Source organism: Halichoerus grypus, chromosome 3 (genome assembly GCF_964656455.1).
Source record: "Halichoerus grypus chromosome 3, mHalGry1.hap1.1, whole genome shotgun sequence".
Classification (NCBI taxonomy): Eukaryota; Metazoa; Chordata; class Mammalia; order Carnivora; family Phocidae; genus Halichoerus; species Halichoerus grypus.
Genome location: NC_135714.1, coordinates 160,209,358 through 160,237,245, shown reverse-complemented (window position 1 = coordinate 160,237,245; position 27,888 = coordinate 160,209,358). Strand labels below are relative to the sequence as shown.

General features: G+C 52.2%; 2 protein-coding genes across 2 annotated transcripts in view; one reads left to right on the top strand and one right to left on the bottom strand.

The window, feature by feature from the left end:
* The window catches only part of PEBP4 (phosphatidylethanolamine binding protein 4), a 260,819-nt gene extending 259,529 nt beyond the window's left edge, over positions 1-1,290 (bottom strand). Inside the window, exon 1 of the mRNA XM_036075109.2 lies at positions 1,226-1,290. The gene's annotated coding sequence lies outside the window, so the exon portion shown is untranslated. The remainder of the gene's footprint in view (positions 1-1,225) is intronic.
* RHOBTB2 (Rho related BTB domain containing 2) lies at positions 464-21,134 on the top strand. Its single transcript, XM_036075106.2, has 10 exons — positions 464-1,040; positions 5,074-5,275; positions 5,974-6,077; positions 6,614-6,799; positions 7,446-8,467; positions 8,770-8,888; positions 11,288-11,438; positions 14,846-14,934; positions 15,737-15,842; positions 17,057-21,134. Exons 2-10 carry the CDS (start codon positions 5,084-5,086, stop codon positions 17,272-17,274), a joined length of 2,187 nt encoding a protein of 728 aa, XP_035930999.2. The 5' UTR covers positions 464-1,040; positions 5,074-5,083; the 3' UTR covers positions 17,275-21,134.
* Positions 21,135-27,888: the final 6,754 nt, after the last annotated feature.

Below are 27,888 nucleotides of genomic sequence, written 5' to 3'. Positions count from 1 at the left end.
CAGGAAAACTCTCAAGCCAGAGGGCCTGTGTGGAAAGGCTGTGTTCCTCTCCCTGAGGGCCAGGGGTGGAAGCCTGGGTTTAAGGGGCAAGGAAAATATGTCAAGTTCCCCTCCCCTAACTCGCATCCCTCCCAGGGCTAAGATGCGTCTCAGAGTTCTTTCGCAGCCTCCCGGAGGAAAGGGGAAAACCCTGCGGGAGTCCAGCGAGGTTTTCCGCCCTGACCGGTGGTGAGCCGAGACCCTTCCAGCCTCTTCCCTCCGGGCGGGGGAAGGGAGGCAGGGCGGGAGGGTGTGAGCGGCGCCGCGGGGCGGGGCAGGGGCGGGGCCGCCGATGGCCCAATCCCCTTCTTTCCCCGCCCCTCCCCCGCCCCCAGGCCCCTTTCCACCAACGGAGCTCCGCGATGGGCGGAGTCTGTCACGGCAGCCGTCCTGGGTGCGATTTCCTCCCCCATTCTTCCTCCCTTTCTTTCTTTTTTTTTTTTCCCCTTTCCTTTTTTTGTGAATGAAAAAAGGAGGTCGCGAGCGGTCCCCGGGACTGCAGCGCTAGGCGTCTTCGCGGCCGCGCCTTCGGAGCGGGCCGGGCGCGTAGCGGCGGCGGCCTCGCCCCTCTTCTCCTCAACTGCGCGTCGCCTCCAGCCTCCGCAGCCAGAGGACCCGCGGCGGCGGCGCGGCCCAGCCGCCCGAGGTCGGGGCGGCCGCGCGCAGCCCACTCCAGCGTGCCTCCATGACATTGGGCGCCCGGGGCGCGGGGAGATGCTGATCCGGAAGAGGCAATGGCTGCAGTGCCGCGCGCGCGGCCGCTCCCGGCCCGCCGTCCGGCCTGGGCTGCTCTGTCAGAGTTTCTGATCTAGCGCGACCCGGGCCCGGAGCCTGTAGCAGCAGCGGCGGCGGCGGCGGCGGCGGCAGCGGCAGCGCGGCGGCGCCGGCATCGTCCTAACTTGCACGCGCGGAGTGACCCCAGACATTTCACTAAAATGAGCGTGCTTAGCAGGAAGAGATGTGTTCCTTACACTAGAAATTACCCCGTCACATGTAGTGGTGTAAGTAAATGATTAATTTCTATTATGGCCGGGTTGCAAGCTGCCTGGAAACGCGCCGCTTCGCCCTCCTGTGCCCTACCCGGCCCTATCTGCGCCCCTTCTGAAGACTGTCCCCCTCCCCCGGCACCCCCTCTCCCCTTGGCTATAGCTTTGGCTGCTGGGGTCTCAGGGGGCGGGGGACTAACCTTTTCCGGGTTTTTCTAGAGAAAGGAAGATGACTTGATTGCCTTGGCGTGTCGTGGCCTTCCTCTTTCCCCATTTAAAAAAATTTTTTATTTCGTGTCTGTGTGTGCAGAGCAGCGTGTGAGGAATAAAGGTCCAGAGTGGTGGAAATGTTTCTGTTAAAAACCAGTGGAATTTGGATGCTTTGCTCGCCGTTCCGGAGATATTTCTTTCAACCCAACTCCATTGCAGTCTGTGCATCAGAGTTCTGGCAAACTATGGGAGAGATGCTTAGCGTTGTTTGTTGATGTTTGAGAAGGTTTTTTTGAGTGTGTTTAGGTTTGCATTTTTTGTTAATATGATCATTCAAGATCCCTTTGAGCCTTGCTGTACACTGGATCTGCAGGAGGGATTCATCTCCCCACCTTCCCCCAATATTACAGTGTCAGCAACCCTGGTGAAAAGCCACCCTCTCTGTTCTTCTTTTCCCGATTCTCCCTTCCTCTCCATCCTCCTCGATTTTTACCTTCATTTTGAGGATATTCCTCCTTTTTGCATTTTGTAAGATGCAGGATGTGGGATATTGGTTGCTAGGAGACAAACCAGGCTCCCAGGGAGATTCTGTCGTTTCCTTGACAACCAGACTAGGGCAGCCACAGATGAACAAGCCTCCTATCAGCTGTGGGAGGGAAAGGGGGGCTTTTCTGGGCTCTGCAAAGAGTGTGTGTAGGGGTGTGGGGGTGGGACTGGGACCCGGTGAGGGTTGGAGCTAATCTGAGCACACCTGGCTTTTTGGCCTGGCTTGAGTACACAGAGCTGGGAGAGCAGTGGGCAGGAGGCTGATTGTGGAGAGGGGGACAGGGATCATGGGACAGGGTAGGGAAGGAGCACCTATGTGACTCTGGGATTACTGAGGGAGAGGAATGAATTGGAGCTTGTGACACCCAGGGCAGGATGGCAAGGAAGCCATAGTCTATGGAGGTTTGTCTAGGGGCTCAGAAGGAATGAGGATGAGGCAATTGTGCGGAAAAGTCTAGAGTCATTGAAGGAGAGAATGCCAGAAGGGAAGGGGAAGTTGAGAAGCTCATTGAGTGGGTTGTATCATCATACATCAGCAATGATACAGTAAAGTAGCAATATTCTAAAGCAAAAATTCTATTACTGCTGGCTTTGGCACGCTATCTCCAGTACAGGATCCTCGTTTAAGACAGGCCTGATTCGACTAAAGAGTTTTGCCTGTTGGCTTAATGGGGCCAGTCTGTATCTTAAAGAGAGATAAAATTACATATATAGATATGTAATCTAGCATTATATAATACCAGATTACATAAGAAGACAAATATCTCCTTTCCGCTCGGGCTCTCTTGGCACGAATTCACCAAGATTCGGGAAACTTTGTTCCAAAGCCCTCATACCCATTTTCCAGAAGGGCAGACTGATGCCCAGAGAAGGGAAGTGATTTGCCCTCTCCTAGATATGAAGTTTCCTAGATCTGAAGTCAGGCAGTTGGGACAGGGGTGAAGTGGGTGAGAATGATAAAAATAGGGGGGGAAGTCAGAGGGCAAGCAGGGGAAGGCTGCGGAGCACTGGAGAGTGGATGGGAAGGGGCTGCCCAGCCAGAGAAGCACCCAGCAGATCTGCTGTCTACACTCACGGCAGTGTTTGTTGCCTTCCTACTTGTTGGTTGGCTCTCCCCTACTTAACCATAGAGGTGATGAGGTGTGCAGGGGTCTTTTAACCATTAACTCTCTGATTTTGAATCAGCATTGCCCTGCCAGTGTTCTGGCCTCCTCCTCATGGTCCAGATGCTCCTGGATTTACGAACTGATGCCCCTCCTCCGTGCCTCCTCATCCCCCTTCTGCTTCCACACCCACAGGCCATTCGAATCTAAATCTGAGAAAGAAGTTCTACTGGCGAGTGGGTTATAGTCTTTCTCCTCCAGCTATACATATTCCTACTGGGGAGTCTGTTTTGTTCTTCAGTGTATAGAACTACAGCCCAGGCGATTCCTTCCCAGTTGCCTGACTTGAGACCAGGACCCATCAAAGTGGGGTCCTCAGCTCAGGAGAGAGCAGGGAGGAGGCAAGATGGTGGTTAGGACAATGGCTGGCCCACTGGGGAGGGTGAGGAGGGGTGGAGGAGGCAGGAGGAATCCTGCAGATGATTGCTCTGGAGACTGGGGAGGGGCTGCGTGGAGACCCCTTGTTTCGAGTTCAGATCCTGTAAAATTCCAAGAAGGAGGAGGTGCTTGTCTCATTGAAAAGTCCTTGCTGCACTTTTTGCTTAGGTTGCTGAGATGTATCTACTCGCGCAAATCCCAGTTGCCATCGTTACTTGGATATTTCAGTTCTGCATTCCTGCATGCTGGCATCCAGTTACAGCCCAGCACGAATGGAGCTGCTCGGTTGCTGCTGGTGGCCCGGCTCTCTGGCTGGATGGCTCAGCAGTGAGGGCCCCTGGACTGCCTCCAGGACGCTTAGGAGCTCAGCCTTGGCCTAGGAAGGAGTCCTCAGGCTGCTCCAGCCCCCGGCTGACTTTGTGCACACAGGGAATGTGAGCAGGGGCAGGCCAGTGACCTAGCTGAAACCAAGTTCCCTAACAACGTCTGCCTTGCACCTACCCCTGCCTCCTCCCCTCAACCCTTTCGGGAGAGTAGATGCCACTGGGAGACTGCCACCGAAAGCCCCCTCGCCCTCAAGCTGAGGGTCCCTTCCTGGTGACAGCTTTTTAAACACTGACATGACATTTCGACTATAGGAGGGCCTTCTTTTTGTTCATTTGAGCCATCCCCCTCTGTGGGTGGACAAGGCACTCCCTCTCTGCTCAGCACAGAAGGAAACTGAGGCAAGCATTTGCCCAGAAATTCAGGCCCAAGTCTCTGACCCTCTGCTTCCCCCAGCAACCCCATTACCCATGCAGCCAATTGAGCAAGCAGCCTACCAGGAGTGTGCCAGGGGTCTGGGGGCTTCCAGCCTGAGAATCCTCCTCCCTAGGAAAGGAAGGCACAGAAGGGGGCATATCTCACTCTCCCTGAGGCTGCATGCAGGATGCCTGGAGGGCATGCCTGAGTAGGGGCAGGAAGGCCCACTGGCCATGGAGTGAATAGTCACAGGCCCATGTTTATCTCCACTGCCATCTCAAAACTGGGCCTGCTGCTGAGTGAGCCCTACAGGCAACATGACAGGCTCCGAGGAGGGGAGGGGAGGCCCATGGGCTGCTCAGGTGCCTCCAGAGGGACTGGGAGGAAAAATTCTGGCATCTCCCTGAAGGAGGCTGGGGGTTAGCATTGAAGGGTAGCCATAGGCGAGCCAGGGCTTGAAAATCCACCACCAGCGAGGGAGGGAGGGAGGCAAAGGTGGAGGACAGGAGAGCTGCCACCCAGCTCTGACAAGTCCATTAAATTTTAAAGTGGTCCTGCCCTCCGGCATGCTGGGAAGGGGTGGGGACCTGGCCCGGACTCCGCTTCTCTCAGCTGTTTGTTGTTGTGCTGTCCAGAGGAGGAGAGTGTGGGTGATGAGTGAGCTTCCCAGGTGGACTCTCCTCTTCCTGAGGGAGCGGGGACAGGCCCAGGGCAGGTTCTGCCGTGGGATCTCTCACAGGCCTCCCCCAACCAGAAGCCCAGTGGGAGGATGATGGCAACAGGAGGCAGACGAGCGTTTCACGTGGTACCACTGCGCCTCTGAGCCTGAATGGGCCCCCAGCTTCTCAGGCCCCGCAGAACGATCGCCCAGAAAGCTACCCACTCCTTTCGCCCCCTCTCCACTCAAATGCTGGCAGAGGGGCCAGCCCCAGCTGAGGAGAGCGGCTGGCCCCGGCCGTCAGGGAGCTGGGGTGCGGAGCCGTCTTGACCACTACACTCCTCTCCCTCAGGTCCCAATTAATGGATTCTGACATGGATTATGAAAGGCCAAACGTAGAGACCATCAAGTGCGTTGTGGTGGGAGACAACGCGGTGGGCAAGACCAGGCTCATCTGTGCCCGGGCCTGCAATGCCACCCTCACCCAGTACCAGCTGCTCGCCACCCATGTGCCCACGGTTTGGGCCATCGACCAGTATCGGGTGTGCCAGGAGGTAAGGCTGCAAGGCCGCTCGGCTGGGGGTCCGCCCCATGTACTTGGGCTTCTTTCCAAGATGTAGCTCAGTGTCTCCAAATGCGGCCCGGCGTGTGCCGAGCTCATGGAGGCCCCTGGGGATGGGGCGGGGGCAGCTGAAGAGGAGGGAGCCTCAGGAGAGAGGGCTGAGGGGAGTCCACCCCAGGGGAGGGATCCCTAATCATTTGTGTTTTGCATGGCTGAGCTGGTGCCTGAGACCCAAGCTTTGCCTGGGGCACAGCATCTTGTGCAATCAGAGCCCCCAGTAATGGGGAGCACTGCGGGGAAGGGGGGGTGTTGGAAAGATGAGGAAGAAAGAAGCTCTCGGCCAATACCAAAATCAGAGGCTTGTCATGTGCAGGTGAAGCTGGGAACAGGGCAGGCTCCCTGAGATCCCTTGCACCCCAGGACAGTCTGCCCTCTTAGAGGCTCTTCCCTTCCAGCCAGCTTAGAGCCCACTCTTGCCGTTGGCGTCTGCAGAGACGGCGCCCGGAGAAAGTGCTGGGCACAGCACACAGAGGAAGCTGCTGGAACCCCAGCTAGCTCTGTCCCTTCACCCCCATGCTGTCTGGGACCCTCAGAGATGAGCCGGCACCACCCTGAGCTGACATGCAGAGGCCCCTAGAACTGTTGCCCTTGATTCCCACTCCTCTCCTCCCCACCCCCCACGCCCCACAGGTGCTGGAACGCTCCAGAGATGTGGTAGATGATGTCAGCGTCTCCCTCCGCCTCTGGGACACCTTTGGAGACCACCACAAAGATCGTCGCTTTGCTTATGGGAGGTAGGTAAGGCCTCTGGCTGCCTGCGGGGAGCCAGGTGGGTAGGTTTTCCCTGCTTTCCCAAGGAACAGCAATGCTGTGAAATTTCAGCTGGGCGGAGGGAGCAGAGAAAACAGCATGGCAGACCCTCACAGGGGAGGCAGCCCGGGGCAGTGGAAGGAGCCGGGTTTGGAGTCAGGAGGCCAGGTTGGACTCTTAGCCCTGCCACCTCTCAGCTCTGGGACTATGTACAATTAGGGGAACTGTTCTGAATTGATTTTCCTCAGCCATGGATTGTGAAATGGTAATTTCTAACCCATAAGATAGCCATGAGGTCAAAATGAGGGTTTTCGGAAGCTCTAAAATGCTAAATTAGAGGTATATAAATTAGAGGTCCTATTATTATACATTCTGTGTAAGGTCATGTGAGCAGATGCCTGTGACAGATGTGGAATGTAGTGTTGTAGGGTGGGGTGGGTATGCGTGTTCTCCCTTGTTCCAGGGGCAGGTAACCTACCACTAGCTTTCCCTGCCCATAACCTCCCTCTCCCACCCCCAGATCCGATGTGGTGGTTCTGTGCTTCTCCATTGCCAACCCTAATTCCCTCCACCACGTCAAGACCATGTGGTACCCAGAAATCAAGCACTTCTGCCCCCGAGCACCTGTCATCTTGGTGGGCTGCCAGCTGGACCTGCGCTATGCTGACCTGGAGGCTGTCAATAGGGCCAGGCGACCCTTGGCTAGGTAGGGGGTGCTGGTGCTAGGGAGGGGGAAGGAGGAAGACAGAGGGAGGGGGTGCATCTCCGTGGCTCCCTGTTCAGCCCTGAGGGAATCCACTGGGCCTCACACCTCACTCTCCATTTGAAGCAAGGCATGTGGAGGGCCAAAGAGAGTGCCCATTCATTCATTCGTTCATTTGTTCATCCATGCATCCATCCATCCATGCATCCATGCATCTCTTATACCCTGTGTGAGCAATCCTGGGCTAAGCACCATGGGAGGGAAGGAGAAAAGGAGGTAGTCTTTGCACAAATGGGGCTTATGATCCCGCTGGGAGATGAACTCCATATCTGGCCTTGTTAAAAACCAGCGTGGAACATGGCATGCTGATTGCCAGAGAGGTGGTTAGTGCTGCCACTGCTTTGAGCTGGGGAGGGCGCAGGGCTGGCATAAATACGGAAGGCTTCCTGCAAGAAGAGGGGATTGGAAGTGGGCCTTGAAGGACTGACAAGATTTGACTAGACAGAGGAGAAAGGGCAGGAGTCGGACCGAGACAGACCCTGAGCAGTCCCCTAAAGAACAGGCAGGCTCTGGAGAGCTGCCTCTCCCTGCCCCTCCCCTCTCCTCCTCTCCTGCCAACATGTTTGGTCTTCCTTCTTGAACCTACCAGGCCCATCAAGCCCAATGAGATCCTTCCCCCAGAGAAGGGCCGGGAGGTGGCCAAGGAGCTGGGCATCCCCTACTACGAGACCAGCGTGGTGGCCCAGTTTGGCATCAAGGACGTCTTTGACAACGCCATCCGCGCCGCGCTCATCTCCCGCCGCCACCTGCAGTTCTGGAAATCCCACCTCCGCAATGTGCAGCGGCCTCTGCTGCAGGCGCCCTTCTTGCCTCCCAAGCCGCCTCCCCCCATCATCGTGGTGCCCGAGCCCCCCTCCAGCAGCGAGGAGTGCCCCGCCCACCTCCTGGAGGACCCGCTATGTGCGGATGTCATACTGGTGCTGCAGGAGCGGGTGCGCATCTTTGCCCACAAGATCTACCTCTCCACCTCCTCCTCCAAGTTCTACGACCTGTTCCTCATGGACCTGAGTGAGGGGGAGCTGGGGGGCCCCTCGGGGCCCGGGGGCCCCCGCCCAGAGGACCACCGGGGTCACCCTGATCACCACCACCACCATCACCACCACCACCACCATGGCCGGGACTTCCTGCTGCGGGCGGCCAGTTTTGATGTGTGCGAGAGCATGGAGGAGGGCGGGGGCTCTGGCCCTGCTGGGCTCCGTGCCTCCACCAGCGACGGGATCTTACGGGGCAATGGAACAGGGTATTTGCCCGGGAGGGGTCGAGTCCTGTCTTCCTGGAGCCGAGCTTTCGTGAGCATTCAGGAAGAAATGGCAGAAGATCCTCTGACGTACAAATCCCGGCTGATGGTGGTGGTAAAAATGGACAACTCCATCCAGCCAGGGCCCTTCCGGGCTGTTCTCAAGTACCTATACACCGGGGAGCTGGACGAGAACGAGCGCGACCTCATGCACATCGCCCACATTGCCGAACTGCTTGAGGTCTTTGATCTGCGCATGATGGTGGCCAACATTCTCAACAATGAGGCGTTCATGAACCAAGAGATCACTAAGGCCTTCCATGTCCGCCGGACTAACCGGGTTAAGGAGTGCTTGGCAAAAGGCACCTTCTCAGGTATGGCTTGTGCTTAGGAACTGACTGCCAGAGGGCAGGGGACTTCCCTCCAGTTAGCCTTCTGAAGAGTCTGCGTCGGTCCAGTTAGCATTCTGAGTCATCTCAGCTGCTGATGTCCTGGAGATGGGGTGGCTCTGTTCCTGAAGCCTAGTACCCAAGCCCGAGAGCTTGGTCAGGTAGCACTCTACATGAATGGCTTCAGAAGGAAGTGGGTTGTGTGGGCACGGTGTCAATCTTTGGGGTGGGTTCTCCCACATCCTTTCACCACATCCTCACGTGATGCCTCTTCTCCTCCCGGACAGATGTGACCTTCATCCTGGATGATGGCACCATCAACGCCCATAAGCCCCTGTTGATTTCCAGCTGTGACTGGATGGCCGCCATGTTTGGGGGGCCATTTGTGGAGAGTTCCACCAGGGAGGTAAGACTAGGAGGGGAATAGGTGGGAAGGAGAGAGAGACCCACACCCTTCCCACCTGAGGCATCTGCCATTTACTGGTACTTCCTTCAGTCAGTACCACCTTCAGTTACTGCCTGTGTGCTTGCTCACCACCGAGTGACAGACTCAAGATAAGTTTAAGAGATGGCTCCCATAGCCAAGGATCTTACGAAATTTCAAGACAGGGGATTATGGTGACATCTTCACTTTATGGTATAGAAAGCACTTTTGATCATTATCTCGTGTCTCACCTCACACACAACTCCTACACGTGGCGTCGTGTTCTCACTTTATAAGGAAAGTGAGTCCCCAGGAAGTTAAGTGCCTGGTACAAAGTTATATAAGTAGAAAGGAGAGGTTCAGACTTGAACTCAAGACTCCCGATTCCTTGGCTCTATACGTTGTACCTTGCTTTCTCCCTAACACATGTGAGCCAAGGGGAAAAAATTCAGTGTGTGCCAACGTGACTCTATCACTGTTTTAAATGTAAGTCTTACTATCACTTAGGTACGGTGAAGCCCACAGTCAGAAAATTGCCATTGGATGGAGAGATTTTTATACTCCCAGCTGTCAGTAGGAGGGGGCATGCACGGTATGGGGGACCACACAGGGAAGCACCAGGGTCAGTCTGGAGGCAAAGGGAGTGAAGGGGACACGAACAAGAGCCTTCACTGTAGTTTCTATGGGAAGGAACAGGTGAGGCAGGGGGAGCAGGCTTAGGATTGGCTAGTCTGAATAATTTCAGCAGGCTTTTGGGGCTGTCCCAAGTCATCTGGTACCTGGCCTTGGGGTGACTAGGGCAGAGGATAGTGGTTGAGGGAATGAGCCTGATAAAGGAGGTGGTTGGGGTGTGGACACAGGATTGGTTGGTTTGCACGTGAAAAGCATGCTGAGCGCGTCCTTTACTCCCGCTAGCATTGGCTAGCCCTGGGAGGGCAGCCCCGCTGGGTCAGCAAGGCCCCGGATGTCAAAGCAGCAGAACTCAGACCATAAAAAGAAATGCTTCAGACAGTCACCTTTCCCTCTAATCAGCACTCCTCCGACTCGGCTCTTCCGTCACCGTTATGGCCACTTTCTCAGGCACCGAGACTGGAAACACCGAGTTGGACGGGGCCTATCAGTGCATCCTTAGAAATAGTCTCTTCAGTCTGTTCTCTCCTTTCCCTTCGCGCAGCCGAGCAGAGTAGCTCAGGCCGGGGCCCTCGGTGTTCTCTCTTTTCCGTGAACTCCTGTACCGTTAGTTGGCCACAGTCAGCCTCGCAGTTAACAAGGTACAACTCTGTGCAACTGCTTGAGGTTCTGGGGGTCCACACACCATTTTCTTGCCTGGTCTGGGATTTCTTCCCTTCCCGCTCTCTCCAGCCCCACTCTGCACGTCCCTTAGTAAGAGCTCACCCGACACTTGAGGGAAAGACGGGGCTGCGAACAACACAGGATAGCATCCTGTGACGTAGAATGACAGTTTCTTAAGACTTCCGGGAAGGGAGTGCGTCCGGAAGGCTAAGTGGAGGGCTTGAGCTGTGAGCTGGTCTCTGATCCTTGAAGCATGAGTGGGATTGGCTTCTGTGAGTGGAGCCCCAGGGGCCGGCCCGCCCCGGGCGCTTCTTGGTGCCGCAGAAGCCGGGTTAGAGCTCCAGATGACTCCCATGCAGCCCGGAGAGACTCGTGTCTGATGAGAAAGCAGTTTTTATTGCAGCGCTGCTCGGAAGAGATCCCAGGGGCCCAAAGCAGCAGCTTCAGGCAGCCAGCAAGAAGCCAGCTGGTGTTGGCTTGGCTCATTCGTACCCCACTTGCACTGCCCTCTGTAAGGCCAGGAAGGGCCAGGGTGTGTGGGTTCAGGCGGCAGGAAGGACTCCTCCAAACATCTTCCAAGCCAGCACAGCTTTGGAAGCATGCCAGTAAGAATCCAGGTCCTTTTCTTTCTTTATTAATTAAATACTTATTTATTTATTTGAGAGAGGGAGAGGGAGTGCACATTCGTGAACATGGGGAGGAGCAGAGGGTGGGAGAGAGAGAGTCTCCGGCAGACTCCCCACTGAGCAAGTGTGGGGCTCGAGCTCACGACCCTGAGATCATGACCTCAGCCAAACTCGAGAGTCTGAGGCTCAACCGACTGAGCCACCCAGGCGCCCTGAACCCAGGTCCTTTTAAAGTGTCAGCGCTGCTCACTGGTGTGGTCAGCACGCGGGCTCAGTGCAGGTTTTTGCTCTGGGAGACAGGCCTTGGGGGGCCTTCGGAGCTGGTACAGGGGCCGCTCAGGGATGGCTGCCCATCCGGTGGAGCCAGCAAGAGGGCCAGGGCCTTTTGAGTTTCCCCGGCCTGAGCTTCTCCTTCCGTAAGGCTGGGCCTCCCTGAGGCCTTCTGTCTCCCTTCCCCCGCAGGTGGTGTTCCCCTACACTAGCAAGAGCTGCATGAGGGCAGTGCTGGAGTACCTCTACACGGGCATGTTCACCTCCAGTCCCGACCTGGACGACATGAAGCTCATCATCCTGGCCAACCGCCTCTGCCTGCCGCACTTGGTTGCCCTCACAGGTACACGGGGCCCCTCTGGGGGAGAAGCCAGGGAAACCACCCCCCCCAGGTCCTGATTTCTCCTCTCACCTGCCTCCCCCCAGGTGACAGGCTGCGAGCACCAAGGGAATGTGTTGACATAAAGTGAAATATGTCGATGCACGTTGGGGTTTGGGTGAGGACATAGATGTAAAGAAGCACGCGTGAGAGACAGGATGGTGTCACATGATAGGCTCTCCGCAAAGGGTTACGGGCCCCACCAAGCGGTCTCCAGTAGGTGACAGCGCTGGTGTTCCCTCAGCTTCGCTTCAGCGGGGCAAGCTTAAGTCAAGAGGAATAGAACGCCATTCCTCATTGCTCCCCTTCGGTTCTTCACCTCCTCCTCTGCCTTTTTTCTTTCTTCTCATCCTTCTTCTCTTCCTCCTCCTCCTCTTCCATCTTCACTTTCTCTCTCTTCCAGAAGCAGACAATAAACATTGACCTCCCATCCCTAGTTCCTTGAAAAGACCATGAGAGCTGGAGCTCAGCTTTTAGAATGGGCCCACTTCGGAGGCCCTGGGGTGGAGCAGGGCCTGAGGCCACGGGGAAACTGCGCAGCGGCAATGGGGGGTGGTGGAGGGGGCCGAGGGGCTGGAGAAGAGGAATGGTGCTCTCCAGATGAAGGGAGTGCTGTCAGACGTTGGGGTTGGTATCTGCACTGTGTTGGTGTTGGTGTTGATGTCAGAGTCCGTGTTCTTGGGCAGGTCAGGGGCCAGAGGGCAGAGCCTTCGATACTGAGCTGAGATCCAGGGACGGATCTAGCATCAGAGCTGCTGGGGCACTGGACCAATGATCAAGACTGGGACTCACATAGGAGGAAAACAGCAATACCATGATGAGAAATTAGTTATAACATGGGGCTTGGTCATAGGAAGAAGGAAGAAAGCATTGATCAGAATTTGACTGTTAAGAGCTGAGCCTACAGAGAGAGTCCTAGTTGGAGACACAAAGGGCTTTAGGGTGGGGAGCAAGAGAGGCTTCTACAGATCACAGCTGAAACGTACATCTACCGTAGCTGCCCGTGGAAAGTGGTGTGGTCTTCACAGAGCACAGCCAACTTCCAAACTCTTGGACCTAGTAATTCACCTCTTGAAAGACTGTCTCCAAAGACATGACCCAAAGGCAAAATATGTGTAAAGATGTTCCTGTAAGTTTGCTTCATCATGGAGGGCGATCAGAAACAAGTCAGCTGTTCCAAATGTTACACTGCGCTGCTGTGTGGAGAGGCTTATAGAAAATACCCATTGAATGACTTCTGGGAGATGGTCCATACGAATGACAAATTATAAGATGTGTGTCATGCACATGCCTTGTCAAGGAGCAGCAGGAAATGCTAAGCATGGTATATTTGGTGATGCTCTCGGTTTTGGGAGATATGCTATGAAGTTATTAATTCAAGCTTAAAACTTTTTCATTATTCAATAGAGCACAAATGCATGAAACATGTTCGGCTTCATGAATTATTATAGAGTCAAAGGACCCATATCAGGAGCTAGCTCCTTGCCGGCCATAGCAGAAGCTCTCTGCCTGTCCCCGCCAGTCACAAGTCCATCCCCGTCCTCAGGAGTAACACTTTGCCTATTACTCCTCTGTAGGGTATTTTTTATTGGCCTCACTTCTTACTCTTCATAGTTTTATCTTCCATGTGTGCATCCTTAAACACCAAAGCATGGTCTTATTTTTTAAATGCCTTTTAAATTTCTCCTAATCGAAAGGTTCCTTGTCCATTAAAATTTTTTTTCCCTTGCAGTTTATTGGAAGAAACCCACTGATGTTCCAGAAAATCTAGATTTTTCACTGATTGGCCATTGGGTCTAGGGGATAGATCAGATTCATATTCAATTTTCTTTTGCTAAAACTATTTTATAGGTTATTCCTGTTTTGTTTTGTTTTAAGATCTTATTTTTAAGTAATCTCTACACCCAGTGTGGGGCTTGAACTCACAACCCCGAGATAAAGGGTTACATGCTCCACCCACTGAGCCAGCCAGGCGCCCCATTTCTGTTTTTCATCAAGAAGCTTTGTCTCTTTTTGTGATCTTTTTGTGATGTTAGCAGCCACTGAGTATCATTGCCTGCATCCATTGATTTATGAGATGGTGTGAAATGATAATATACCAATTCAATCATTCCTTCTTTGTCTGTTGGAATACTTTGAAAAAGAGAGCAGCTTCCCCTCACCTACTCTTTGCTTACCCAGTGGTGTGGTTCATATAGGAAGGGCAGATGAATGCTTGATTGTATCCTTTTATTTACCGGTCTTCGAGATAAATTTGTTTCCCATCACCCTTTGCGGGTGTCCAATCAGTTTTTATTTTTAAGTGTTATTACACACATACTCGATTGGTTTCAAATAATTACAGTTATCTTTATTGAAGCTGAAATACCACACTGCACCTTTTGCCAGCAGGAGTCTTTTCAAGTTGGCACCAGAATGAGCTTTCTGGTTGTGTGGAATGACAAGATGTTCCAGGATCATTCTGTACGTCTCCTGCCGCAGACCTGCAATCAGCCAGTTCTCTGAGAATCTGTTTCTTATAGTTGGACATGGTATTTCAAGACTATAATCTGAGCATTAGGGAGGCAACTTACTACTGCATTGTTGTCTCTTATTTCTAGGTCTCTTCTTAGATCTGGGAAATAGATTTGAAAGTTTGTTTATTTGAGAGGGAGAGAGAGAGAGAGCATGAACAGGGGTAGGGGAGGAGCAGAGGGAGAGAGAATCTTAAGCAGGCTCCATGCCCAGTGTGGAGCCTGACAGGGAGCTCGATCTCACAACCCTGAGATCATGACCTGAGCCAAAATCACGAGTCGGGTGCTTAACCAACTGAGTCAGCCAGGCGCCCCCAGAAGATAAAATACCTCATGAATTTATACTGATACAGTTAAACTTCAGGATTAAGAGTGCTTACTTCTTTAATATAAATGTTTTAACATAAAATATAAGGTTTGTTCACAATTTGTTACAAAATTTCAGTGAACACAAACAACTAGATTCAATCCGTAGTTGTAATTTGTAGTTCTCAGCACAGCTGGGAGTTACCACCCTCTCTCATCAGTGTCAACGGCTGGTTCTGCTGGGGGCTTTCACCCTACATATACCAGACCACTGGGGGCAACAAATGTAGTTGGAACAGTTCTCCTACTTGATTCTAACTAATATCCACCTTTACTTCCCCAACCCCGCTCCACTGGGAAAGTCTTGCTGTAATCCCAATTTCCTCACTGGTGGAGCAGACTTCAATCACCTGTGGTCTTCCCTGGCCTGCTGGGACTTGCCGGTAGGCCCTCGTGTCTCTCTGCCCTGCAGTGGCTCCCTGCCAGGGGTAAAAGGGAGCACGTGTCCATTCACGTGGCTCTTCAGCTGATTCCCGACTGTGTGTATCACAGAGCGGTACACGGTGAGCGGGCTGATGGAAGCGACTCAGATGATGGTGGACATTGATGGGGACGTCCTCGTGTTCCTAGAACTGGCTCAGGTACGCTGGCAGGGGAAGGACTCTCCGACGTTCTTGACTCTGGGCTCTGTCTGCCCGTTGGCAGGGACTGAAGAAGGCTGGCAGGCGGTGGGTAGGAAGGGAGCCCGCTGTTAGACTTGGGTCCCGGATTGGGCAGGGCCTGCCTCATCCTCCGTGCCAGAGGATTCACTCTGACATGCCGAGAGGAATGGGACTGGCGGGAAGGGACTGAGGCTTCGGACCGCCATAGGGCAGGGGACAGAAGCCCAGTCTCGTACATTCACATGGTTCCAGCGTGCCTGAGGTCACTGAGGACTCTTCATCCAAACTGAGCTGCCCACCTCCTTATTCCCGAGCAAACAAGCAAAGTCTCGCGCACGGCCCTCCGAGCGCATCGGTTCTGGCACTAGAAGCCAGCTCGTGAAGCGGACGTTGCAGCTTTGAGGCACGCGGACACAGTGGGGGGAGTCGGCTCTCGAACCCTGGTCGTCTACCCCTCCGTGCAGGCTGCCGGGGCCCCCGGTGGGCGGCGGAGGACATCTCCGGGGTGGGATCTAAGGAGCACGGCACCACACGCATCTATGGATTCTGTGGGTGCTGGGGGCGGGGCAGAGGTGACCTGATGTGACGGCGGTGGTGGTGACGCCAAGGAGCAAATTAAGTGTTTTCTCACACTTCCGTGTGGGTTTGCCTCTTGAGACGGGCTTGTTGCAACTGCGGGGCTTTGCCCATCTGCACCAAAGCTTGGGCTCTGAGGACAGCTATGGGTGTCTGTGTGGACCCTCCCCGGGGCTCCAGCGTAGATGCTCCTCTTTGTCCCCAGTTCCACTGCGCGTACCAGTTGGCTGACTGGTGTCTTCACCACATCTGCACCAACTACAACAACGTGTGCCGCAAGTTCCCCCGAGACATGAAGGCCATGTCCCCAGGTGAGCGTCTCCTGCAGGACCTGTGCGTGCTCCTCCCGTGTGCGAAGGGGTCACATCTCTGACTCGACCCCAGGGCGTCCAGAAGCTGCCAGAGACCCTTGGGTTGGACTTGAGCTGGAGGGGGGAGCCCAGGAAAAGATCAGGGCAGCTGGGGACCTCAGGCAATTCACTTTACCTCTCTGGGCTCCTATTTCTTACAAGTACAAAGAAGGTGTTGGACTTTTGGTATTTTTCAGACCTGGTATTTTTTGGGGGGGGACGTGTATTTTGGTATTTCAGACTTGGTATTTTTTTTTTCGGAGTTGGTAGTTTTGAGAGAGGGCTCCACAATAAGAAATATATTTTGTTGTGAGCCAGTACACATATAAAAAACTACGTGAATTATTTTTAATGCGGCTTATGACCCACCACATTGGTTTCACAACCTAGAAATAGGCACAGCTTGGACCGCCCAGGTCCAGATATCCTCTGAGGTCCCTGCGGTTCCACCTCTGCTTAATTAATGTCCCCAGTCCTGGGGCCCAACAGGAAGTGCATGGGCTCCCGGGAGAGGTGTTGTGGCCCCCCGAGTTCCTGCCACTGTGCATTCTTCAGGTCTCCACTGGGCACCCCGCGCTCTCCCTGCTGCCAGGTCCTCCCACACCGACCCCATCCCCACTCTCTCCTTTACACCCTGCGGGCATTTTCTTCCGCAAGCACAGCTCCAACCACATCACTGCCCTGGTCCAAACCTTTCACGCCTTCCACACCTTCCAGAATCAGTCCGAACCCCCCAGCCTAGCCTTCCCTCCAGGCTGACCCTCTTTGTCCTGTTGCAGCCCTCCCTCCGCTTCCCTCAGAAGCCAGCTCTGCCAGCCGCCTGTGCTGCCGCCCCAGCTGGGCCCAGCACCTCGCTGCCCGTCTCCCTCCTCCCACTCCGTCCCAGCCTAGTTCATTCCCAGCGCACGGGAAGCCCATCTAGGTTGTCCCTCTGTCCCGGAGCCCAGCAGAGCGGAAGTGCCTTTCCCCAGGAGGAAGCTCTGCAGCTACATGGAGGGCTCCAAAGGCAGGGCTGATACTCTGGCCCCTGGGACTGGGCGTGCGCCGGATGGTCCCCAGGGCAGAAGTGTTGGGCGGTAGGCGGGTGGCCCCTGGACACCCCCCACATCCCGGTGCTCCTCTTGCCCCCTTCTCCTGCCGGCCTTCTAACCAAGCCCTACTGCGTTGTGCTCCAGAAAACCAGGAGTATTTCGAGAAGCACCGGTGGCCACCCGTCTGGTACCTGAAGGAAGAAGATCACTACCAGCGGGCACGGAAGGAGCGCGAGAAGGAGGACTATCTCCACCTGAAACGGCAGCCCAAGCGGCGGTGGCTGTTCTGGAACAGTCCCTCCTCACCGTCCTCTTCTGCGGCCTCCTCGTCATCCCCATCTTCCTCCTCGGCTGTGGTCTGAGATGCTGCCACCCTCTTCTGACCCTGCTGCTGTTCCCCCCACTCGCCTTTGCCCCTCTGCTCTTCTGCATCGCCCCCTCCACCTTCCAGGGACAAGGGGACCCACGTAACCAGGACCCTAAGGGCAGAGCTGTTCTCACCAGCCGACGTAGCTCAGCAAGAGAGGAGGGGGGCCTTGTGGATCAGTACGGGGACCCCCTGCAGGGGACCCCGGTTCCAGAGCAGGGCAGGGAGGCAGACGGCTGCTGGGAGGTGGGGAGAGGGAAGGCACTGAGAGCTTTGGCATCTGACTCTGGGTTGGAGAACGCTGGCGTCCATGGGAGACTCGCCCAGCCGTGAGGCTGTGTGGCTTGGTCTGCGGAGGCAGCCCCCTCCCAGGGAGTGGCTGTGCTCAGGGAGGGTCCTGTCTCTCTTGGCCACGTTTTTCCATCCATGGACCTGAGGGTGGCAGATGTTTTGTGGGCAATTTCCACACAGCGCCTACTCAGCTCCTCACCGGAGAAGTCAGGGTAGAAATGAAGCCTTCAGACCCAACTCGACGCTTCCACGTCCTGGGGTGCAGCTGCCGAGGCCATGGGTGGGAAGGCTTGCACTCTGGCGAGCATCCCTCCCTCCCAGGGCGGTAGGTGTCCAGGCCTGATCAAGGATGGCAGGGCCTGGTCAGAGCTTTAGGCCTAGGAGCAGTGCCTCGTGGTGCCGTGAGAAACTTCTCCCTCCCTGTGCTTCACCACTCAGATCCAGAGATGGGAACCAAAGGAAACAGGTGGAACAGGGGAGAGGAGAAAGGGGGGGGGGGTCTGGGTGCAGCAGCCCCATGCTCTCTGGGCTCCTCCCCCTGCCTCTGGTTAGCACGGCCTCTTACACCGTGGGGCAAAATTAGCAAACAAAACAAAACAAAACAAAAAACCCCCCAAACAACAGCAAAATCACCACCAACAAAAACATGTTGGCCTCAAGCCCCTCAAAGAAAAGAAACAAGAACAGAAAAAGCCCCTGTGTAGCTTACAAAGCAGGGCCTCCGTGTTGACGAGATAAGAGCGTAGGCCGTGGAAGTCATTCCAGTGCCTGTGGGAAAAGGACTTGTCACCCACTGCGGCTGGGGATGCCCAGGCCCTGCCGGCCGGCTCTGGGGACAGCACGAGTTCTGAGTTAGCATGCTGGGATGGAGGCTTCGGGGGCAGGGGCAGGGGGGTCTCAGGGCTTGAACATGGTATTGGACCCCTGCTTGGCCCATCATGAGAATCTGTTCTCCTCCTCCCAGGAGGTGAATGTGTGTGTTGGGGGGGGTCAAAGGTCAGGGGAAAGGGCACCGACTTGGAGAATAGGAGTCCGGGTAATGAAGGTAGGACATGACCTTAGTGCTGGTTGGGGGAGGGGGGGCGAGGAAGGGAAGGAGGAAAAGGGGAAACGTGAGCAGGGGCAAAGCAAAGTCAGTCCCAGGAAGAGGGGGACCAGACTGGAGGATTGTGGGAGGTAAGACAGCAGCTTGTAATCCCATGGGGAAAAGTTGGGCCACATTTTACTTCTCCCGGTTTTGTGATCCTGACCCATGTTTCAGCCCCCACACTGTATGTCGTCTTAAAAGCCAGAGTCCCACTGATGACGAGTGGAAGCCTGGGGTGGGCTCCACCAGCAAGACCCTGGCTTCAGGTCTGGGGTCAAGCAAACCCAGGAACAGGAAAAGTCTGGAACAATTCTGTGGTACTGAGACCTAGAGATCTGATGGTAAGTCCTTGTCAAGAGAAGGAGCGGGAGGTGGCAGGCCAGGCACGTCTAGGGTGGCACCCCCTGTTTGAGCCGCCTCCCCTTCTCTAGGGTGGCTGGCTGGCTGGCAGGCCAGACGTGTGCTCCTGCCGGCTGAGTTCTCATCCTTGGCTTCAGGGTGAGGCTGAGGAGCCAGGGGGCAAGGGCAGGAGGCAGCTCGCAAGGAGGGTGCAGCTCTGCACCCAGCACCCTTCTCTGGGGAAGGGAACCAGAGGTGTGGCCATGGGGTCTCCCGGGAACTCCTGGTGAGAGGGAAAGCAGAAACCTAAAATCCGGGGGGGAGGGAGAACGGGGGGCTGAGCAGTATGGCCTGCCGATGAGGATGCAAAAAGACCAAGGGGAGAGAGAGTGTCAGGGAGGCCCAGGGGGTGCAGCGAGCCCACGGGAGAGGAGCCACAGGACCATCCCAGCAATCAGGGTGGGCTCACCCCTCAGGGACCCACTGCCCCTTCCTAGCCGCACTCTGGGGGCCCAGCAGGCCAAGGTGCAAACCAGAGACACCACCTGGCGAGACTGTGGGGGAGCCAGGCCAGGGCTGGTGACCTCCCAGGAGAGAAGGAGGGAGGAGGGGCAGAATTCCAGTCCCCCAAGAACCTGGCATTTGGAAATGCAGGGAGATAGGAAGGACAAGTCACACGAACACACACCCCTGTACTCGTGTCGCTCAAAGCTGCTTCAGAGGAGAGTGGGAGGGTGGGGGAGAAAACACACACACACCTCTTTTTATATAAGGTTTCATATTTAATTTGGTCATGAATTCATAAATACATGAGTATTTTGTACCTAATCGCCTTCCTTGTGTTGTTTGATATGTCCAACCACCTCTCCAGAGGAGGCACCTTCCACTGGGGAGAAGCATGAAAGGACACCAATCGCCCATGAAACACTAAGTGCCTGTTGAGGGCCAAGTGCCATTTGGACTGGGTCCGCTCTGTGCTCTGATGCAGCTTCCCTTAAATGAGTAAGCATGACCAACTCTGATAAGGCACTCAAGTCCTCTGAGAAAGGGACAGCAGGTGCGTTGAAGGCTGACTAGCAAAAATCGTGGCTCCTTCTAAAGATACAAGCACCCTGCATGGAACCCCAAGTCTCCCAGGAAAGGGAAGGGGTGGCGGGGGGAACCTCTGGAAGGAAGTGGGAGAGGGAGGTAAACAGCAAAGCCATGAGGGTTGTGCCCCCACCGAACTCTGCTAGAACATCAATTCCCTGAATGTGCCTAAGTGTTCAGGTAACTCCAGTTTGGGCCTAGCCCTACCAGTCTGGGCACACACAGACCTTTGAGGTGGGGAAGCCCGAGAACCCTGAGAATAAACTCTATACCATTATCCTGCCAGGACTGGAACATGGGTGTGGTGGGAGGAGAGCTGAAGATGAAGATAGGGCCGAAGGTCCACGCTCGTGACCTGCAATGCAATGGCACATGACATAGAACCTATCTGCCACCTCAGCTCTAACCCATCTCCCACCCCCACCCACGTCCATCGGTGAGAAGGAGGCCCACCCAAACACAGGGATGCACAAGGATACCCCTTCTTCTCACTCTCCGTACTTGGAAACATCAGCCTATAAGTAATATAAATATTCATACACCCACAAAATAAGGGGAAAAAGTGGGCACTTTAGAAGTTTCTGGCCATTAGATCCTGGAAAGCTCGAGCTGCATATGAGGGAGAACCGGAACCCACCCAGGCCATCCCCAGAGGTGAGCTTGTTCGTCCTCCCCCTTTGTGTTCGTACTCATTCTATGGTTGCCTGCTCCCATTCAGGCAACCCGTGCAATCAGACTAGTAAGTACATTTCAAAAGGTTCTACATGCTCGTAGAAATATATACAAAAATATACAAATAGGAAGATGCACATCTTATAGCATTAATAGATATAAGTAAATGCAAGCATGCCAACATGACTGCGTCTTACAATGTAACAGATACAAGTAAAAAGTGCAATTCTATTAGAATGAAGTCCCATGAATTGAAAAGAATGACACCCTAAAACAACTCGCAGTACACATATGAACATATACAGGCACCTTAAACCTGATACTGCAGGTTCGCTTCCGCTTCCAGACCACCCCAATAAAGCAAATATCGCAATAAAGCGAGTCAAATGAATCTTTTGGTTTCCCAGTGCATACAAAAGTCATATCTGCACCACACTGTAGTCTATTAAATGTGCAATAGCATTATGTTTAATAACCATGTATTAAGTTAAGAAATACTTTATTACTAAAAAAAATGCCAACCATCACCTGCACTTTTAGCGAGTTGTAATCTTGCCGGTGGAGGCTCTTGCCTCGCTGTTGGTGGCTGCTGACTGATCAGGGTGGGGGTTGCTGAAGGTGGGAACGGCTGTGGCAATTTCTTAAAATAAGACAACAGTGAAGTTGGCCACACGGATGGACTCTTGCTTTCATGAATGATTTCTCTGTATCACCGCGATGCTGTTCCATAGCATTTTACTCACAGTAGAACTTGCAAAATTGGTCAGTCCTCTCCAGCCTGCCGCTTCTCTATCAACTAAGTTTATGCTATGCTCGAAATCTTCTGTTACCATCTCAACAATCTTCCCAGCATCTTCCCCAGGAGTAGATTCCATCTCAAGCAACCCCTTTCTTTGCTCATCCATGAGCAGCAGCTCCTCATCTGTTAGTTTGATCATGAGATGGCGGCCATTCAGTCCCATCTTCAGGCTCCACTTCCTGTTCTAGTTCTCTCACTCTTTCCCCCACACTTCCTCCTCTGAAGTCTTGAACCCGCCAGAGTCATCCATGAAGGTTGCGATCGAATTCTTCCAAGCTCCTGTTCATGTTGATATTTTGACCTCTTCCCATGAATCACGAATGTTCTTAGTGGCACCTAGAATGGCGAATCTTTGCCAGAAGGTTTTCAATTTGCTTTGCCCAAATCCATCAGAAGAATCACTATCTATGGCAGCCACCGCCTTACAAAATGTATTTCCTAAATAATAAGACTTGGAAGTCGAATGCCTCCTTGCTCCCCGGGCTGCAGCATGGCTGCCGTGTCAGCAGGAAACAACCATCGTCTCGTTCTACTTCTCCATCAGAGCTCGTGCGTGACCAGGTGCATTGTCGGTGAGCAGTCGTGGTTTGACAAGAAGATTTTTTTCGGAGCGGTAGGTCTCCACGGTGCACTTAAAGTATTCAGGACACCACGTAGTGATCCCAAGTGTTGCCACCCAGGCTTTGTTGTTCCGTTCACGAAGCACAGGCAGAGTGGCACGAACACGACTCTCCAGGGCCCTGGGACGTCCAGAATGGTCAAGGAGCGCTGGCCTCGACTTCAAGTCACCAGCTGCCTCAGCCCCTGACAAGACAGTCAGCCCACCCCTGGAAGCTTTGCAGCCGGGCACTGACGTCCCCCCCGCCGCTGAGGGTCCTAGCTGGCGTCTTCTTCCAGTAGAGGCCGTTTCATCCACATTGGAAACCTGCTGCTCCGCGTAGCCTCCTTCATCACTTACCCCGCTGGGTCTCCCGGAGAACTTGCTGCAGCGTCTACCCCAGCCCTGGCCGCCTCCCCTCGCACCCTGATGTTACAGAGGCGGCGTCTTCCCTTACACCTCTCGGACCCACCTCTGCCAGCTCCCGACGGTCCCCCTGCAGCTTCCTCACTGCTCTCAGCCTTCGCCCAACCGAAGCGAGTCAGCGCCTGGCTCAGGGTCAGGCTTTGGCTTAACGGAACGTCGTGGCTCGTTTGCTCTTCTAGGCCGACCCCGCAGACCTTCGGCGCGTCCGCAATGAGGCTGTTCTGCTCTCTTATCGTTCGCGTGTTCACCGCAAGGCACTCTGAATTTCCTCCAAGCCACAGTGAGTTGGGAGCCACTTCAGAAAGGGCAGAAGGTGCTGAATCAGGCCTTGACCTAAGAGTGGAACCTGATGAGCTCCCCCTGCTGGTGAACCTACCGTTCTGCATCCCCTATCTGTTTCCCATCCCCAGAAAGTCCGTTGGAACCGCCTGGGCCTCACTTGAGCCAGAAGCACTTAGGGAGTCAAGGTCAGCAGAGAATCCTGCCCTAAGGCAGGGCTGATAGCCCATCTGGGAGGATGGACGGGTTATGGAGGGAGAACGCATATGAGGTAGGAGACAGAGGGTGGGACAGACTGTGGGGACAACAGGTCCTCAAAGGAGGGAAACTGCTCTTATCATGAGATGGATGTCTCAGGGCTGCCCACACCTTCACCTGTGCACAGAGCAGGGGCTTGGAGGTAGCAAGGTCTTGCTTTCCTCCCAGCTCAGTCTCACTCACCCACACTGTGGCAAAGCCAGATGGGGGCAATCAGACTCTGAGTGAGAATTTAACCTGTAAGGCAGAGCAAATCATCATCAAATCCTGGGGCCATATTGAGATTAAATGAGATGTGTGTGAAATGCACCACACACCACCATCTACAGATACCTCAGGTGAGCACTGAATAAAAGTACATATATTTTCTGGTTGTTGCCTTGAAAAAAAACAGGTGATAACTCTTTTTTTGAGAGAGTGAGAGAGGGTGTGTGTGCATGGGTGAGCAGGAAGGATGGGGAGGGGGAAGGGGGGACAGAGGGAGAGAGAAAGAGAATCTTAAGCAGGCTCCACGCCCAGCATAGAGCCCAAGGGGGGTGGGAGCGGAGCTCAATCTCACGACCCTGAAATCATGACCTGAGCCAAAATCAAGGATCTGACATTTAACCGACTGAGTCATCCAGGGGCGCCCCCTCCCCATTGTTAATTCTAATAATATACGGTACAAAACCAGCATATATAAAATATTGTCATTTTAACATGCAATCAAGAAACAAAAAGTTATCAGTGGGATAGTTTATATCCCTTTTTTATACTAAGACTTGAAATAGTATGTAGTTTACAATTATAGCTCTCAAATTTGGTCTAGCCAGTGGGTGCCCTACTGGCCAGCACAGCTCCTTAGGTGCCCTCAGTGCGAGTTAACGTGGCCCTGAGCAACAAGGGAGGAGGGAGGAGGAGGGAAGATAATGGAGGAAGGAAGGACAGGGAACGGTTAGGAGATAGAAGGGTGCAGTGGGGAGAGAAGAAGAGGCAGGAGAGGAGGATTTCATTTCCAGATGGTGCAGTGACAATCAGCATAAACCCCCGTCCTTCAAGTATTCGTCGAGTATCTGCTCTTTCTTCCAGGTTTTATGGGACTCAAATGAAGAATAAATATACAGGAGGGAACTTTGGAAAATCTAAAGTATGGGTTTATGCACAAATATGAGGGTGCAATGATCAGTAACAATGTACCACATTGACAGTCTAAATAAGGGAATGAAGGTATCTGATAGGCTCCATGGAGGGTGAAAAGGTATTTGGCTTAAAATTAAACAAAATTCTGATTTATAAAAAATACCTCAAAGGGGCACCTGGGTGGCTCAGTCGGTTGAGCATCTGACTCTTGAATTCGGCTCAGGTCATGATCTCAGGGTCATGAGATTGAGCCCGGAGTGGGATTCTGTGCTCAGTGGGGTCTCTGCTTGAGATTTTCTCTCTCCCTCTCCCTCTGTCCCTCCCCCTGCTCTCTCTTTCAAACAAATAAATAAAATCTTAAAAAAAAAAACCCTCAAAATAGGAAGGTGTATCTATAATAAGATTTTCTATATGAAAACAAGAGTCAACATCATTCCTAATCATGAAATATTAGAGGCCTTCCCAGTGAACTCAAATCAAGACCAGAACACCTACCTTTTCTAAGCACCCTGAGCACCATTCTTTCAGTTCTGGATGAAGCAGCATGCTTGAAATAGAAGTGAGGCAGGACCAGTGCAAAGGGGCAGAAGTCATCATCACTGTAGATAAGAGTATAGATTTAAAACACCCTGAAAGGGGCGCCTGGGTGGCACAGTCATTAAGCATCTGCCTTCAGCTCAGGTCATGATCCCAGGGTCCTGGGATGGAGTCCTGCATTGGGCTCCCTGCTCAGAGGGGAGTCTGCTTCTCTCTCTCCCCCTCTGCCCCTCCCCACTGCTCATTCTCTCTCAAATAAATAATAAATAAATATCTTTAAAAATAAAATACCCTAAGTTTTAAACTATAATACTTAAAAGTGAATATATGTCTTGATGAATGTTAAAAACATAGCAGAAACAACATGGAACATTTCCAGAATAGATCACATATTAGGCCACAACACCAGCCTCAGCAAATTCAAAAAGATCGAAGTCATACCATGTGTCTTTTCTGACCACATCACTATGAAACTAAAAGTCATCCACAAGAAAAAAAAATCTAGAAAGACCACAAACACATGGAGGCTAAATAGCATGATATTAAATAGTGAATGAGTCAACCAGGAAATAAAAGAGGAAATGAAAAAGCAATGGTCTAAAACCTCTGGGATGCAGCAAAAGTGGTTCTAAGAGGGAAACATAGAGCAACACATGCCTACCTCAAGAAGCAAAAAAATCTGGGAAGGGAAGGAAAAATAAAATAAGATAAAAACAGAGAGAGAGGCAAGCCATAAGAGACTCTTAACTGTAGAGAACAAACTGAGGGTTGCTGGAGGGAGGTGGACCTGGGGATGAGCTAAATGGGTGATGGGAATTAAGGAGTGCACTTGTTGTGTTGAGCACTGAGTGTTGTATGTAAGTGAATTCTACCCCAAAACTAATTCTACACTATATATTTTTTTATTATGTTCAGTTAGCCACTGTACTAAACTATATGTTAACTAATTTGAGTTTACATAAAAATTTGGAAGAGGGGCGCCTGGGTGGCTCAGTCATTAAAATGTCTGCCTTCGGCTCAGGTCATGGTCCTAAGGTCCTAGGATCGGGCCCCACATCAGGCTCCCTGCTCGGCCGGGAGCCTGCTTCTCCCTCTCCCGCTCCCCCTGCTTGTGTTCCCTCCCTCGCTGTCTTTCTCTCTGTCAAATAAATAAATAAAAATTTAAAAAAAAATTTTTGGAAGAAAAAGAAGCAAGAAAAATCTCAAATAAATAACCTAACCTTACATCTAAAGAAGCTACAGAAAGAACCACAAACAAAACCTAAAACGAGTAGAAGGAAGGAAATAATAAAGATTAGAGCAGAAATAAATCATATAGAAACAACAAACAATAGAACAAATCAATGCAAACAGGACCTGGCTCTTCAGAGAAAATCAATAAATTTGGCAAACTTCTAGCCAGATTTATCAAGAAAAAAAGAGAAAGGACTCATTAATAAAGTCATAAATGACAGAAGAGAAATAACCAACACCACAGAAATACAAAGAATTATAAGAAAATATTACAAAAAACTATATGCCAACTAATTGGACAACCTGGAAAAAATGGATAAATTCCTAGAAACACATAAACTACCAAGACTAAAACAGGAAGAAATAGAAAACTTGAACAGACAACCAAATAGCAAAGAAATTGAATCAGTAATAAAAAAATTCCAACAAACAAAAGTCCAGGCTTCACAGGCAAATTCTAACAAATGTTGAAAGAAGAGTTAATACCTATTCTTCTCAAACTGTTCCAAAACATAGAAAGGGAAGGAAAACTTCCACATTCATTCTATGAGGCCAGCATTACCCTGATACCAAAACCAGATAAAGACACTACAAAAAAAAGAGAACTACAGGTCAATATCTCTGATGAACATAGACGCAAAAATCCTCAACAAAATACTAGCAAACTGAATCCAACAGTACATTGTAAAAAATCATTTACCATGATCAAGTGGGATTTATTCCTGGGTTGCAAAGATGGTTGAATATATCACATCAATAAGAGAAAGGATAAGAACCATATGATCATTTCAACAGATGCAGAAAAAGCATTTGACAAAGTACAACATCCATTCATAATAAAAACCCTCAAAGGGGCTCCTGGGTGGCTCAGTCGTTAAGCGTCTGCCTTCAGCTCAGGTCATGGTCCTGGGGTCCTGGGATTGAGTCCCACGTCGGGCTTCCTGCTCGGCGGGAAGCCTGCTTCTCCCTCTCCCACTCCCCCTGCCTGTGTTTCTGCTCCGGCTATCTCTCTCTCTGTCAAATAAATAAAATTAAAAAAAAAAAAAACCCTCAACAATGTAGATTTAGAGGGAACATACCTCATCATAATAAAGACCGTATATGAAAACTCAGTTAACATCATCCTCAATGGGGAAAAACTAAGAGGTTTTCCTCTAAAGTCAGGAACAAGACAAGGATGTCTACTCTCACCACTTCTACTCAACATAGTACTGGAAGTCCTAGCCACAGCAATCAGAAAACAAAAAGAAACAAAATACATCCAAATCAGTAAGGAAGAAGTAAAACCCTGACTATTTGCAGATGACATGATACTATATAGAGAAAACCTGAAAGACTCCACCAGAGGTGCCCAGGCAGCTCAGCTGGTTAAGTGTCCAACTTGGTTTCAGCTCAGGTCATGATCTCAGGGTCCTGGGATCGAGCCGCAGGTTGGGCTACATGCTCAGTGTGGAGTCTGCTTGTCTGTCTCCCTCTGCTCCTCCTTTCTCTCTCTCTCTCTTTCTCTGAAAGAAATAATAAAATCTTTTAGAAGAAAAGAATCCACCAAAAAATTGCTAGAAGTGATAAACAAATTCAGAAAAGTCTCAGGATACAAAATCAATGTACAGAAATCTGTTGTATTTCTATACACCAATAATGAAGCAGCCAAAAAAGAAATCAAGGGATTGATTCCCTTTACAATTGCACCAAAAATAACAAGGTACCTAGGAGTAAACCTAAAAAAGAGGTGGAAGATCTGCACTCTGAAAACTATAAAACACTGATGAAAGAAACTGAAAATGACACAATGAAATGGAAAGACATTCCATGCTCATGGATTGGAAGAACAAATATTGTTAAAATGTCCATACTACTCAAGGCAATCTACACAATTATTGCA

What these genes read in the sequence shown, in the direction of transcription:
- RHOBTB2 (XM_036075106.2), top strand. Translation starts at nt 5,084, where the DNA reads ATGGATTCTGACATGGATTATGAAAGGCCAAACGTAGAGACCATCAAG. An exon ending in AGTATCGGGTGTGCCAGGAG is followed by an intron (nt 5,276 to 5,973) that starts GTAAGGCTGCAA and finishes CACGCCCCACAG; the next exon opens with GTGCTGGAACGCTCCAGAGA. An exon ending in GGCAAAAGGCACCTTCTCAG is followed by an intron (nt 8,468 to 8,769) that starts GTATGGCTTGTG and finishes CCTCCCGGACAG; the next exon opens with ATGTGACCTTCATCCTGGAT.